A 14,530-nucleotide genomic window follows, 5' to 3' on the forward strand; every position below is an offset into this window, starting at 1 on the left:
CCATGGAATTCACCAGGCTGGTGACCATTTCAGAAGGCTTCAGCATCTTCCAGAAGACTGAGGGAGTAGCTGCCAACAGTACCAAGGCAAAGGGATAGCTATAAATCTCCCTCATACTGTGCCCCTAGATTAGAGCCAGGACTTTGCATCTCATAGCCCCAGAAGCCCCTTCTCTCTCAGAAGCACCAGGGTCTATCTATGAGAGTTGAAGGCATTAGTTTATATTAAAAAAATTGTGGCCAAGCTAGTAATATTAGGCAGAGTGGTGGTTGAGGATAGGCTATTAAAAAGGAAAAGGAACAAACACAAACAAATAACAGAAAGCTAAGTGAACCTTGGGTCGCTTTTCACAAGGATTAGGGGACGGGAGCAAATGTTGCAGGAGCACAGATTATTAGATTTTGATAGGGAAATAAAAACATTTAAGTGTACATGATTCAGAACCATCAAATCATGCACACACTATTAGCCTGTGTAACGACAGGGCCTTGTTATCCTGGTTATTGGTATCCTTCTCTTCCTCCTCACTCCGTCTCCTATGATTTCTTATACCCATTTGTTGTGTCTTGTTTTTAATCAGAGTACAAGCTCCTTGGAGCAGGGCAAATCTCAACAAAGGTGCTTAAACAGAGTTTACCACAAAGGAGCCTGATCCCAACTGGTGCTGCAGTAATATAAATAACGACGTGAAATGGGGGCATGGCTGCGAGATCCCTCAGAACACAGGCATGCAAGAGGAAATCTGTTCCCAGCCCCAGGGCATCTGTATTGAGCCCCCTTTGGGCTGCTCCCCAGACCTCTCTCCCAGCAGCATGACTCTTGACAGACATCCCCTACATTTGCCTCCTTTGGGATAGAAGACAGAGAGAAGGATTTCAGTTGATTTGTAAATACAGCAATAATTTCAATGTATGAGTCTGCCAGTAGTTCAGGAGTGGAACTGCTGCCCAGACTCAGCCTCTGCTGTCCACACCTTTGGAGCTACCATCAAATTTGAGTGGCTTTTGGAACTTGGGGGAAAAGCAAAACAGTGGTTGGAATAAACCCTATCATCTCAATTTTGGAAGAATCAAATGCTTTCCAAATCTCCAATCTGATCAGGTATGTGGGTGGCTGCAGAAGAAAGGTGACTGAATGGACCCCTAGCATATTCAGGAATTCATCTACAGCAGAACCCTGTTTATTCGATCGAATTGGGATCTGGGCCAGATTGGATAGTCAAAATTGGATAAACTGAAGAATGAGAAAGTGTAAAGCTGCAGTGCCATCTAGTGGCCACAGGAGAGATCACCTGCTTCTGGATCTGTGTGCGCTGGTTGTTCGGTTAATACAGAGAGCCAGATAATGGAGGGTCGGATAAAAGGGATTCTAGTGTAATGGACTCTGGACAATTAAAAGAAACTACACAAAGTTAGTCATAGTATTATCAAATGATGGTGAGATATTCTGTAGGTAAGATTAGGATGACACTTCAGAACTTAGAAGTAAAAAGCAAATGACAAACTTATTGTAGATAGATATGTGTTAAATTGACTCAATGCTATTATAATGCTATTACACTCAACTGCATTATTTGTCTCTGTTAATGTACATGATAATTGAAACCTGTTTTGTGCTTCAGAGGACCTCCCCTTATGTTTGTGCTAGCCATACTAAGTATATGCTTCTCCCAACAAATTCCCTCCAAACCATCAGTGTTCGGCTCCTTGCTTTTTTGTTTCTCTTCTTCAGAAGTAGCAGTGCAAAGTATAAACTCTTCATGCCTTTCACGGCTAGGGCCATGAAATATTCACCCTTCACTCAGTCACTTGCAACTAAAAGAAAAGGAAATTCAAGAAGAAATGTTCTTTTTATCATTTTAAATTAAAAGAAAGAAACTCATATTGTACAAAAGCTGAATGAAAGAGACAGAACTAAAAGTAAGGCATATTGAGAATGGAGAAGCGTTCAAGATTTCAATTCTACACCAAGATTAACCCTCTCCAAGCCTTTCCTCTTACATGGATATTTGGTGGTATCAACACAAGGGGACAATGTGGTACAGATGAAATTACTATAAGGTGGGTACACAACTGGCTGAAAGACTGTACTCAGAGTAGTTACCAATGGTTCACTGTTAAACTGTGATGGTCTATCTAGTGGGGTCTCTCAGAGGTCATTTCTGGGTCTGGCAATATTTTTGTCAATGACTTGGAAAATGGAGTGGTTTATGCTGATAAAATTTGTGGATGACACCAAGCTGGGAAGAACTGCAAGCACTGTGGAGGTTAGAATTCAAAATGACCTTGACAAATTAGAGAACTGAGCTGAAATCAACAAGATGAAATTGGATAAAGACAAGTGCAAATTACTTCACTTAAGAAGAAAATAAAATCATATCCCCAACTGCAAAATGGGGAATAACTGGCTAGGCAGTAGCACTGCTGAAAAGGATCTGGGGAGTATAGTGGATCACAGATTGAATATGAGTCAACAATGTGATACGGTTCCAAAAAGGGCTAATATTCTGGAGTATATTAGCAGGAGTGTTAACTGTCCCTCTCTACTCGGCAGTGGTGAGGCCTCAGGTGTACTTCTGTGTTCAGTTCTGGGAGCCACACTTTAAGAAAGATGTGGTGATACTACAGAAGTCCAGAGAGCAACAAAAATGATAAAAGGTTTAGAAAACTTGACCTATGAGGAAAGGGTAAAAAAAACAAAAACGAGGCAGGTTTAGTCCTGAGAAAGGAAGACTAAGGGAAGACCTGACAATAGTCTTCAAATATGCTAAGGGCTGTTATAAAGAGGATGGTGATCATTAGTTCTCCATGTTCACTGAGGGAAGGACAAGATTACTTCTTGTCCTTCCCTCAAGATTAATCTGGGCTCAATCTGTAGCAAGGGTTAGATATCAGTGTAGCTATGCTCTGGCTTCCAAGGGAGGATGTGGAATCCCCATCATTGGAGGTTTTTAAAGAACAGGTTGGACAAACATCTGTCAGGGAAGGGGTATACTTGGTCTTACCTTAGCACAGAGGCTGGACTTGATGACCTCTCACTGTCCCTTCCAGCCCTACATTTCTATGATCTCTACCATCGCTTAGACCCATGAAAGCTAACTTGTCTAAAAAGGGCTTCCTGGATGTTAACAAGAGCAAATTTCAGGTCAAGATCTTCAGTCACTACCTGTATACCAGGAATATTTAATTTAAAACCAATTAGTTCAATACTTAGCTATACATAGACATCTGTGTGTGTGTATTATTTATAAAAGAGAGAGATTAGAAGTGGAAAAATGAAATTTATCTCTTCTTCACAGTGTCACCACACTGAATTTTTTAAAAAGATGTGCATCTGTAAGATGCTACAATCTTGCAAATGACTTCCATTTAAAAAAAAAAAGTGACTGCGCCTTCTCTAGCAAACACATAGCAAATTGTGTGTGTATAAATTAAAAATACTAAACAAAAATACTCTCCTGCACATACTTCTTTTTCTGGGGAAAGGACAAGAAAACAAACGTGACAGATGTTTGTCACATTGCTTATTGCTCTATTATACTACATGAACCTAATTAAAATAAAATGGAAAATATGTTCTATTTCAGACTATATATTCAGCAATATATTATGTGTATGAAAAGCATTAAACAATCAAGCCAAGTTTCTCCTTTAAATATATAATCTCTTTTCTAAAGGCAGTTACATTTTATACTTGTACCAAAGAATAACTCACCAAGTTTTTAGGTGTGAAGGAAACACTAATTTTGCACTAGTATTTTATTCTATCTATAGAAATAATGCTTACAAAATGCTTCTATGTCCACTGTAACGACACTTTTGTATGGATGATTAAATAACTGCCAGTGCCAAAACAAACTTATTTCATCTGTTTAAATAATTGTGGTTGTTTCCTTCTCCTTTAACAACATTCTGCATATGTAAAACTTATTTCTATAAGCTATTCTCAGAAAAACAAAATATACTTGGCTTCTATACTTTTTTATTGACTTAGGCCCCATGTTAGCACAAGATAAAGAAGTAATCAAGCAATCTAGATAAAGGTTTATTACATTGTATTTAAACAGATGTAAATTGAGACACAGTCAGATTCATAAAACCAGAGCAGCTGTATTTTTTTTTAAAGGAAAAAAGTCCTCACATAGCTAATGTTCACCAATGCATTATTTGTGGTGGATATTTTCTTTTGAGATGCCATTTTACTTCATATTTTAATGACTTTTTAAAAAAATAAATTAAGAATTTTCTCATTATTACAAAATGACATGCTTGAAAAAATATTACGTTATAGGCATATATGATTATAAATTGACACTAAATAGTTAAACAATTTAATTTTTGGGAAGAATGTAAATAGAGTATTTTAAATAAATAAGTGTACTTTACAGCTTTTCCCCCATACATATATTCATAAAAACATGGTTTATAACAAACTACAAAAAGAATTTTTCATAAACTACGTCTCTTCAAAGAGAAAAAATATGTGAGCAAAGGAAGGAGGGTTATTTCCTCTCTTAATATATTCAAGACTATTATTTCAATGTCATGCACATTTGCACATCAGTCACACTACCGTTGTGCTAGTTTATCCTTAACTTTTCTTAAAGTGAATTTAGTGCTTTTGAAAGGTGCTGGTTTAACAACTGCATAGGAATCTGAAGCTCCTTCTATCTCCATAGAACCAGTGAGGCACAGTCTGTATATCCCATACCTATTCTGGGGGGGTCTCACACTCCCATGCTCATTTAAGGGGTTGATCTTGCAAGGTGTTTGTAGTCAGTGAGTGTTGAGGTCACTCAACATACCACAAGCATGCCAAGCACTGTTCAGGACTGAGCCCTACAAATCTGGCCCATCAGTTCCTACAGAAGTCAGTGGCAGGCTTTCCACTGACTTTAATGAGAGTTGGATTTGGGGCCCAATCCTATGCAGAATATCAATGTGGATATAAATAAGTACCAATTGTTTTGTGCTGTGGATATCTGGCCACTAGAAACTGAATTCAATCCAATCCATTTCAAACTGGCTAACAAACAGTCATCACATATTAACTGTCGGTCACTAGCAACCTAAGCTGAATTGCTGGTGACTTCCATACCCTGAGTCTACACTATGTCAAGATAAAACAAAGCCCGCTCTTAGCATGCTCTTTTTTCCACAGATATAATTTAGACAAAAACTATTATGAAAAAATTATTTGAATGGAAAATTAATTCAGTGCTCTAGTCCCTGCTAGATCACTTATTTTTTTTGTCTCAAATGTTGTATTCCTCCAATGGAGGTTTACAGGGGGTCCAAAGTGACAAGTATCAGAGTCCAATCCTTCACCTGCACCAAACTAATCTGAATAATAAAACATTGATTATGAAATTCTTCATATATGATAAAGTGTTACACCATCATTTTAAAAATGTTTCAATCGTTTGTTTGGAATTGCTCGGTTTGGCTTTCTTTGATGTTGACTGTGGTGTCATTAGTCCAGGCCTAAAATAAAAAAGAACACATTAGGAACCAACAAACAAACAAAAAAACCCGCCAAAAACAAACAAATATTAAACCACCTAAAGTAACTTTTACAACACTGAATAGTTTGCTAGCTTGACTTTCAAATACAAGTACATACACACTTGAGGAGATCTATCATACCTTTTTGTTCCTGATGTGGGATTCATATATTGATGTCCTCTGCCCATGCTTCCTAAAGAACAATTGTGAACATCCAAAATGAATTATTTAAACACACAATGAGCACAACAGGGAGCTGCATGACTAGCAGAACTTTTAGGAGAAAAGTTCTAGATGAAGAATTTCCTTCCTATTATTTTCTGAAGCAGTTGGATTGAATCTCTTACCAAGCAGATAACATTTGATCATTTCCTTAGTACTGTCAATTATATTCAAAATAAGTAAAAACAAAAAAGCCCTTTCGCCCAATAACAAATTAAGGAATAAATTTGAATGTGATCACAGATTTCTGTAACAGAAATGTAATGCTGTTGATTTCCAAGATGGCCTACTGAAATTCATGTTTGTTTTACACTGTTTGTCTTTCTGGGAATAAAACTATTAAAAAATCTTCACTAATATGCAGCATTTCTTCTATACCACAACTTGTCTGCATAGCTAGGAAGATCTACAGCAGTATTTTAGGAAATCATCTTTGTAAAAACAGTCACATATAGTATAATGCTGCTATTGTAGCTTTATAAATATGCTTGGAAACTCTCTCATGTTGGATCAGAACGGAAGCACTTTGAACAGTTTCTTAAATACTAGTCATAGGTCTCTAATCCTGTCCTATTTATCAACCCAATTCCAAAGTTAACTCTCCATAATCAAAAAGACAAAGTACTAAAGCAAGCCAATTAGTGGCAAACTTATACACCAAACTGGTTCATGTCATACAAATGGAAATAGCCAACCCCTTTAGACAGGTGGTCTTAAAATTCAGTAGCTGTACCAGACTCAGAACCTTAAAATGTACACCACATTCCTTAAAACCCTATTTTATATTGGATGGGGCAATTTAAAAAGGTGACATTCTTAACTTAAATACTCACCAACTGATTTTGAATTTTCCATAATTTGACTCTTAACTGGACAAACTATTTGCTCTGTCAGCTCCTGGATAATGCCTTTATTTAAGCAAACATCCACATGCCTGTTGAATAATGAAAGGTCAGTTGTTTTTTGTTCCACGTTACAAACTGGACAAACCAGAAAATTATCTCTGCTGGCTCCAGAGGAGTAGGAAGGCTGAGTTTCTTGTGTACATTCAGACTTTTCAAAGTGTTCTGCATTTCCCAATGAAATGATTTTGGAAGAAAAATTCTGTTCTAAGTACATGTTGCTAGCAGTTTCACTAAGCACACTATGCTCTCTTTCCTTGCTAGTATTAGCTACTACTTTAGGGAATGCTTCTGTGCTACTGCTAGTAGAGTTATCAGCTACTTGTGTTGACTGTGCTGTATCCACTGATCTGTTCATTTTATTTTTTTGACACATTTCAAATGTTTTCTTTTTACTGTCTGGAGAAAAATGATGTGCATTCTCCCATGAATTCTCACTCGTTGATATTTCTGCATTATCTTTTACCAATGTCCCATTGAGGCACTTGTCAATATGTCTGTTAAGTGCCTCTAAATCACTGTCTCTTTGCTCCTCAAAGCAAACAGGGCAAGTGAGGCTATGACACTCATTCAAATTTGCTAAGCCGATGGTGTCATTTGTTTCATCCACAGGATTTACTGATGACTTTATATCATGCGAGTTCTGTTTGTTTGCAGGTTTGTTTATAAGAAGTTCCTGGTTGCTTTGTTGCCTTGCAGCTCGCTTTTTATCAAAAAAACTCTCTCGGTGAGATGTTTCTGAAGCTTTTGTAAAATGTTCATGGCTGGATTTCCCTGGCTGAAGCAGAGAAGCATTTGCTTGTTTTCCTGGCTTTAAGAAATTGATAATGCTCCTCTGTTGGTATTTCTTTTCTTCTTCATTTAGAAACCCTGATACTCGTATACCTGAACATGACAAACGAGACAGATAAAAATGTAATTGTAACTGATAAATAAAACTAAAACTTAATGAACATTAATGGGCATTAAAAAGTTTTGAGAAACAAAGCCACTCAATATAAATAGGTATCTTATAATAGAAACTGTATTATGAATGTGTGTTAGCAGCTGATCACAAAGCAATTACAATTTTACTACCAGTCCTGAAGATTTGCCAGCTACTTCGATTTTACTGGGAATTTCAGTGCCCTTAAAAACACCACATGGCAACATCATGTGATGCCATAAACGTCACGTAGTCATGTGAAAAGTTAAATTCTAAAGTTGTTCATTTCTGGATGCCAGTAATTAATAATCATGTTTATTGCAGCAGTGCCTTAAGGGCCAACCGAGAACGAGGCCCTATTGCACTAGGGACTGTACAAACAGTAGTAGACAGTCCCTGCCTCCAAAAGTTTACAATCTAAATAGACAAGACAGACACAGTAAAGAGGCTTAACACAGAAGCAGAGTGATCAATGTGATGACAGAAGATGTCATGTTAGTTCCACAGCTTTTGGTGGGGGTGGGGGGAATGAATTTAGTTAGGAGGGGGATCAGCTAAATGGGAAGGAAAGCAGGTTGAGGGGGGCAGGGGAGAAGTGAAGCTGAGGTGAAGAGACTGCGACTGAGAAGATGCGCTGGAGCAAAGAGCAGACCGATCAACAAAGGGCAGAGCAAGTCCAGTCAAAACTGTAGACGGTCTCTGAATGTTCAGAAGTCCCTGCTTCGGCTGCTTCTGCTCCTAGAGGCTGAAGTCTCTTGCTAGCTCCTCTCTACAATTCTTCCCAAAGACCACGTGGTGTGGGAGGAGAGAACGGATGGCACCGCATGGATCCCAGTTGTCTCAGAATGAGTGTGGAGTGTCCCCTTCAAAAATTTGGGTCTAGCTGGGGAGCAGCATGGCCCCAATTGGGCCCTATTTTACCCTCATTTGTCTGCTTCTGTTCCTATTGGCTGGAGTCTCTGGCATGACATTTTCCATAAAATATTTATTCTTTGAACTTTTTCTTAAAACTGGGATATTACTTTTTTAAAAGGAATAGTGAACTATTTACACTTAGAATAAAAAAATACTATTCATTTCAGCAAGAAATCTTAACTTCAGACAAAACATAGCACCATCAAGTTATAACACTATCATTTAGGTCATTCCTCAGACAAAAATGATAGAGCCATCTACTCAACTCTTCCCTGCTGCCATGCAAAGGAGACTTAAAGCTGCTTTAAGGAGGCAAAGCTGAGGATTCCCATGTCACAGGATGGCACCCCAACATTGGCATAAGGGTGTTCCAGGGCAGGCAGGGGTTGGGGAGGAGGCGGCAATCTCAGCTGGTGGAGCAACTCCCTGGGAGCCACGATCCACCAGGACAAGTTAGAGCAATACTGAACCTGCTCTAATTTGCACCAGGGGCTTTGTCCCCAGCAGCTCTCAAGATTATTGGGGGGAGGGTAAATCCAACTATGCCACCCATTCCCAGGAGTGCAGCATGCCTGATCTGAGGGACTTGGGGATCTTGCCCTAAAAAGGAAAACAAAAAAGTTATAAATATTTTACCCATAAGCCTTAGCCGCAAAGGGTGAGGGGCAACACCATCAATTTCTGTCCTTAGCATATCTTTAGCAACAGCAAATATTTCTTCTTCAGTAGAAACAGCAGCGAGCACTGTGGAAGCTCTTGTTTTTACTTCAAAATTCACATTCTTCAGTTTCAGGGTAACGGTTTTACCCTAGAAAACAAATAAAACACTTAACATACATGGTATGGAAGAATTTTTACAGTGAAGTATTTTTTCACCTAGCTGAACTCTACTTCAGTGTCTAAACAATGACTTTAAAGCAGGGGGCTAGAGTCACTGCTGCATCCAACTTATGCTGGACACAGCATGGATGGTGGGCTGTAATGGAGCCTGTTATCATACGATTTTCTGCCTGCCTATAGCCTGCTGCCAGAGCGGAGTAGCTGGGGGCTACTCTAACCTGCACCATCTGGCTATCTGTATCTGTAAGATGCATATTGCTAATGTACTCTGGCCACTTTCCCAGTCTCTACCCACCTCCCATGTATCTCCTGGACTGGGAGTTGCGGGGCAGATGCCAGCTATGTCCAGTCTACATCTACTAGGAACTCTTGTGTGCTTCGGGAATGCCCAGTTAAGGATCTCCAATGTCTCTGCTCCCTTTATATCACTTGAGTGGTGCAAAGGGAGCAGAACAGGGCAGAAAATCTGCCCTAATATTTGTACAGGCAAGTGTGTACATGCAATTCAATAAGTGCACCATAAATCCCAATCACTTGAAAATGTGTTTGTAAAGTGATAAGCTCAAAGTAGTTACCATATCTCTCTTCCAATTCAAAGAGTTTGGGTAACTCTTTCAAAAGCACTTAAAGACTTAGGAGCACTGCAAACAATGGGATATAGGCCAAGTCACTTCAACGCTTTAGACAAGTTTACCCTTTGTTATTTGTCAATACAGAGGCTTTTTCTCCATGCTGTCATCCCATATCCTTGTGTCACAACAACCTTCTGTGCCTGAAGAGGACTGATTGGTACCTTTAGGAATCTTTGAATGCTACTCTTTGCTTTACCAATAAAGATCCCTGTTGAATAATGTGAGGAGTTCCTCCCAAAAAATAAGTAAAAATTCAGTGTATACAGTATATTGTGCTCAGTAAAGCTATAGGATCTGTATATTTACTAATAATAAGATAAGGAGGAATACATCCTTTCAGTGCTTTACAGTTTACATGCTTGGCCACAGTAAGGCTCCAGGCAATCCATTTTTTATGCAGCTCTACTACTCCTTCTGTTAATTAACATAGCTTTTAGAACAACATGTACGATATGCAAAATAACTTGGTGAATTGGTTTCATTTCTTAAAGGATCTCACAAGATAGCCCCCTGAAGCTAAATGCAATTTCGGTCTAAATTATTCTAATCATCAATGAACAAAATAACAGAATCCTTTGAAGCCAGAAGGTAGGGCATGATAATGCAGAAAGCATTACTGCTAACAGAGGGCACTGCGGATTTGGGACCTGAGAGTGCAAAGGGGTTGATTTTTTTTAACTAAGAAAAGAATGATTTAAATACCTTAAGTCCTTCTTTCTGCAGATCCTGAGCAAGATCTCTGCAAAGTTCTTGACATAAGCTGTATTGTTCTTCTGCTGTGTTAATTTCACTGAATGTCCTAAATGAAAATAAAGATTAGTCATTTTTTCCCCCAATATGCATTTTGGAATGATGCATCCTTAAGATTTAAAATTTTTCATGAACAGTTTAACAAGAAGAAAATGTTGTGGGTTTGAGGGTTTTTTTTTTAAGTCAGGATGTATATTTATATTAAACAGAAATATATATGCCAGGGATCGGCAACCTTTGGCATGCGGCCCGCCAGGGTAAGCACCCTGGTGGGCCGGGACGGTTTGTTTATCTGCTGCGTCCGCAGGTTTGGCCGATCGTGGCTCCCAGTGGCTGCGGGGGCTGTGGGAAACGGCGTGGGCTGAGGGATGTGCTGGCCGCGCCTTCCCGCAGCCCCCATTGGCCTGGAGTGGTGAACTGCAGCCAGTGGGAGCCACAATCAACCGAACCTGCAGACGCAGCAGGTAAACAAACTGTCCCGGCCTGCCAGGGTGCTTACCCTGGCAGGCCGCGTATCAAAGGTTGCCGATCCCTGATATATGCACATTCAATAACTGCACAAAAGAGGTTTGCAAATTCCACCAAACAAAGAAATGGGGTGTTGTAGTCACACTTCTCATGCAGTGTTTGAAAACACATGAGATTTAGGTTGATAAATGCTTAAATATTTACAAGAGAGAATGCTAACACCAACTGAAATCACAGAGCCAGCCAAAACATTTGTATATAAGCTTCTCTGCATAGTGTTGTGTAACACTGGAAGGAAGAGAGGATTAGGAAATTAATCCAAGAGCCAAGTATCAGATGTAAATACTGTAACACGGGTGCTAAGAAACAAATGTTATGGTAATTATGGCTAGAACCAGAGAAGGAAAAACTAGCTTTCTGCCAAAAATTTAATTAATTCTGTCTTTGCTACACCTTTCCAGGGAAAGGGAAACCTTACCTTACCTCAGTGATAATGTGAAAGAAAGGCTGGTTTTGTGATTATAGAGGGAATTGGTCATGACACTCATGGCTGTCTAACGCTTTCAGTTGTAACAGATTCTTTCCGTTGAGAAACTCTCACCTCCACTGTTTGCAATAGGCTTTTGTTATTTGGCAGTGAGAAAGCCCTTACGCTAGAGATGTGCCTCTTTCTTGTCCAATTTGTGTTCATGTTTGGCTGATATATAAATTGTTAAAATTGCCATTTCCTTGTTGTAACTTACATTCCTCAGAAAAATGATGGCATGCTGCCAAAATAATAACTCAACATGAACATTCTAAAGTTGGGCCTATAATGCTGCTAAAGCAGCAGCGGCACCACACACTGCACTGGGAACAAGAAGTTGCTGCTAGAGCTGTAGCAATGTGAGGGGGATGGGCAGGGAGCATGCTGGGCCCCGCACCACTCTCTTCCCTAATCCAATCAAGCACATGCTCCCAGTTGCCCATCCCTCCCCCAACTTTGGGGGCACCATAGAGCAGGAGCTAAACTCCTATCTCTCAGAGAGAAAGAGGGGGCCATGTGAGTTGAACTACCTTGCCTGTCTCACCCTGCCCCAGACAGCACATGGCCACTTTAGCCCATTCCTCACTCTTTCCACACAGAAAAGAGTCTCCCCACACCTCCCGAGTCTGGGCCAGGCTCTCCACAACTACACAGATCCAGCATGTGGCTGCCAGTAGCCCATCCTTCCTGTGGGATAACCATCTTCTCCTGCTGATAGCTAACATGGTTAATCCTGTACCTCAAACTGTGTAGGAGTTTCAGTATTCGAACATGGCTGTTGTTGCACAACAGAATGTTTGTATCAGTTGTACAAAATAGATTTTTTTAGTTATTTTCCTTTAAAAAAAACGAACCCCAGGAAGACACACAAATAAACTCCAAACTATGTTTAAAGAACTTTACGTTGTAAAATTAAGCACATGAGAGTTAGGAAATGCCACATTTACAGTAGCTGGTGCAACCTTAAGCTTTCCACCTTGTGTGTATGTATTGTGATATAGTCTTTAATTACATGATCACAAACTTTTTTCTGCAGGACCCTCCTCATTCAGTGCACAGGTTGGACGCACAAGGGGTGAAAGGTTTCTAGGGCAGGCAAGGAACTGATGGAGAAAAGTACAGAGAAAATCTTAGTGTGGATAACTGGGGAAGAGGAGATAATGGAAGAAGGAAAAGATGAGGTCATGTCAGATTTTCTCAGTTTTCTCTTTGAAAAAATCAGTGAGATCCTGAGCAGAAGGTAAATTGGGGGCATGAAAAGGGAAGGTTTAAGAAGGATGTCAAAGGTTGTGAACACATGGCTGAGATTTCAGATATGGGATTATATCAGGGTGGAAAAGTCAAATTGATTTGCTTGGAGACTAGCAGAATTTAAGGAGAAGAGAAGAGAACAAGTCACTGGTCTGGGACTCAGGAGATACCTGGGGAAGCTGCACAATTTATTGTCCCGGGCTGTGTCTATAACAGCATATCTACACTGGTGCACAATACCCTAGTGAATCCCAGGCCTAAGACACTTTTAGAATTTTTGTCACTATACACAATACTTTGTGAACTGCTGTTGGAGTTCACCAAACCTATAACGTACATCTGGAGAAGTTATATCAGCATCAAGAGAAAAACAAGTTACTGCTAATGGTATACATTTTATGGGGCAAAAGATAAACATTCCTTTAGAGTATAGTCAGAACAATTCAGCAGAAAAGTAAATAATTTAGATGATCCACTGGTGCACAAGACCAATCCGTATATATCGCCATATCTATAAATACATAGAGCTACTTACACTGATGTTTACATAACTCTCTCCCCATTACTTCTTAGGTAATGTCAGAAGCCCCACACTTTCTCCCTAGACAGGGGCGGCTCCAGACCCCAGTACGCCAAGCGTGTGCTTGGGGTGGCATGCCACGGGGGGCGCTCTGCCCGTTGCGGGGAGGGCGGCTGGTGGCTCCGGTGGACCTCCCGCAGACGTGCCTGCGGAGGGTCCGCTGGTCCCACGGCTCCTGCGGGAGGTCCACCGGAGCCGTGGGACCAGCGGACCCTCTGCAGGCACGTCTGCGGGAGGTCCACCGGAGCCGCGGGACCGGTGACCAGCAGAGCGCCCCCCGCAGCATGCTGCCGTGCTTGGGGCGGTGAAATGGCTAGAGCCGCCCCGTCCCTAGATGACGGTTTAAGAAAAGAAACCTGATGCTTTCTTCTCATTTAAAGCAATCCGGTAGAAAACTGGTAGGAGAAAACTTATGCAGGACCCTGAAGGCAAGGACAGGAAGCTTGACTCTTATGTAGTGAAGTTACTAAACATAAAACTAGCTGTCCTAATATACATAAAATATCAACTAACACTTATAGGATTGTACTATCTGATGTCTTAGCCACTAGTGGTTAGTCTATGTACCCTATAGGTATAGGTATTTTCTAGATAAGGTCTTGGTATAAGTTAAGTAATAAGTAATGAGCTGTGACGTTACTGACGTGAACTGGGACTATATAGATCATTGTTGCAACCAAGGTCCTGTAGTGGCACCAAATCTTGTATAAAGGGAGTCAAGTAAGGTGTCTAAGACAAGGTTATGGTTTGCTGGTTATTATTATGCTATCTGTATGCATGTATCATTTTTGCATTTAAAGTTATAAGTATTGACTCTATACTGTCTGTATTTCAAACTTGTGCTATGCTTCTGGGTGACACCCCAGACAATTTGGTGTCAGCACTGCCTAGCCTGCTTGATGGCCCATTAAGGACCATCGGCTATACAACTGACCCATTGAAAGAAGATACACCTTGTGACTCAGCAAGGTATGCAGGATCATGCCTATGGACAGAACTCTAAGGTTTTTTCTTG

At 40.2% G+C, this 14,530-nt stretch overlaps 1 protein-coding gene across 4 annotated transcripts in view; it reads right to left on the reverse strand.

The window, feature by feature from the left end:
* The window catches only part of POLK (DNA polymerase kappa), a 118,005-nt gene that overhangs the window by 50,808 nt on the left and 52,667 nt on the right, over positions 1 to 14,530 (reverse strand). For 3 of the 4 annotated variants that reach the window (XM_045021580.1, XM_045021578.1, XM_045021579.1), the window contains exons 11-15: positions 10,643 to 10,739; positions 9,105 to 9,276; positions 6,560 to 7,513; positions 5,646 to 5,697; positions 3,965 to 5,483 (exon numbers count right to left, since the gene is read on the reverse strand). In XM_045021580.1, the coding sequence (XP_044877515.1) occupies positions 5,399 to 5,483; positions 5,646 to 5,697; positions 6,560 to 7,513; positions 9,105 to 9,276; positions 10,643 to 10,739 (1,360 nt within the window). In that variant the 3' untranslated portion in view covers positions 3,965 to 5,398. Of the gene's footprint in view, positions 1 to 3,964; positions 5,484 to 5,645; positions 5,698 to 6,559; positions 7,514 to 9,104; positions 9,277 to 10,642; positions 10,740 to 14,530 lie in introns of those variants that run through there. The other variant, XM_045021583.1, reaches the window with a different exon arrangement.

The sequence above is a fragment of the Mauremys mutica genome, chromosome 6, assembly GCF_020497125.1.
Source record: "Mauremys mutica isolate MM-2020 ecotype Southern chromosome 6, ASM2049712v1, whole genome shotgun sequence".
NCBI classification, from domain to species: Eukaryota; Metazoa; Chordata; order Testudines; family Geoemydidae; genus Mauremys; species Mauremys mutica.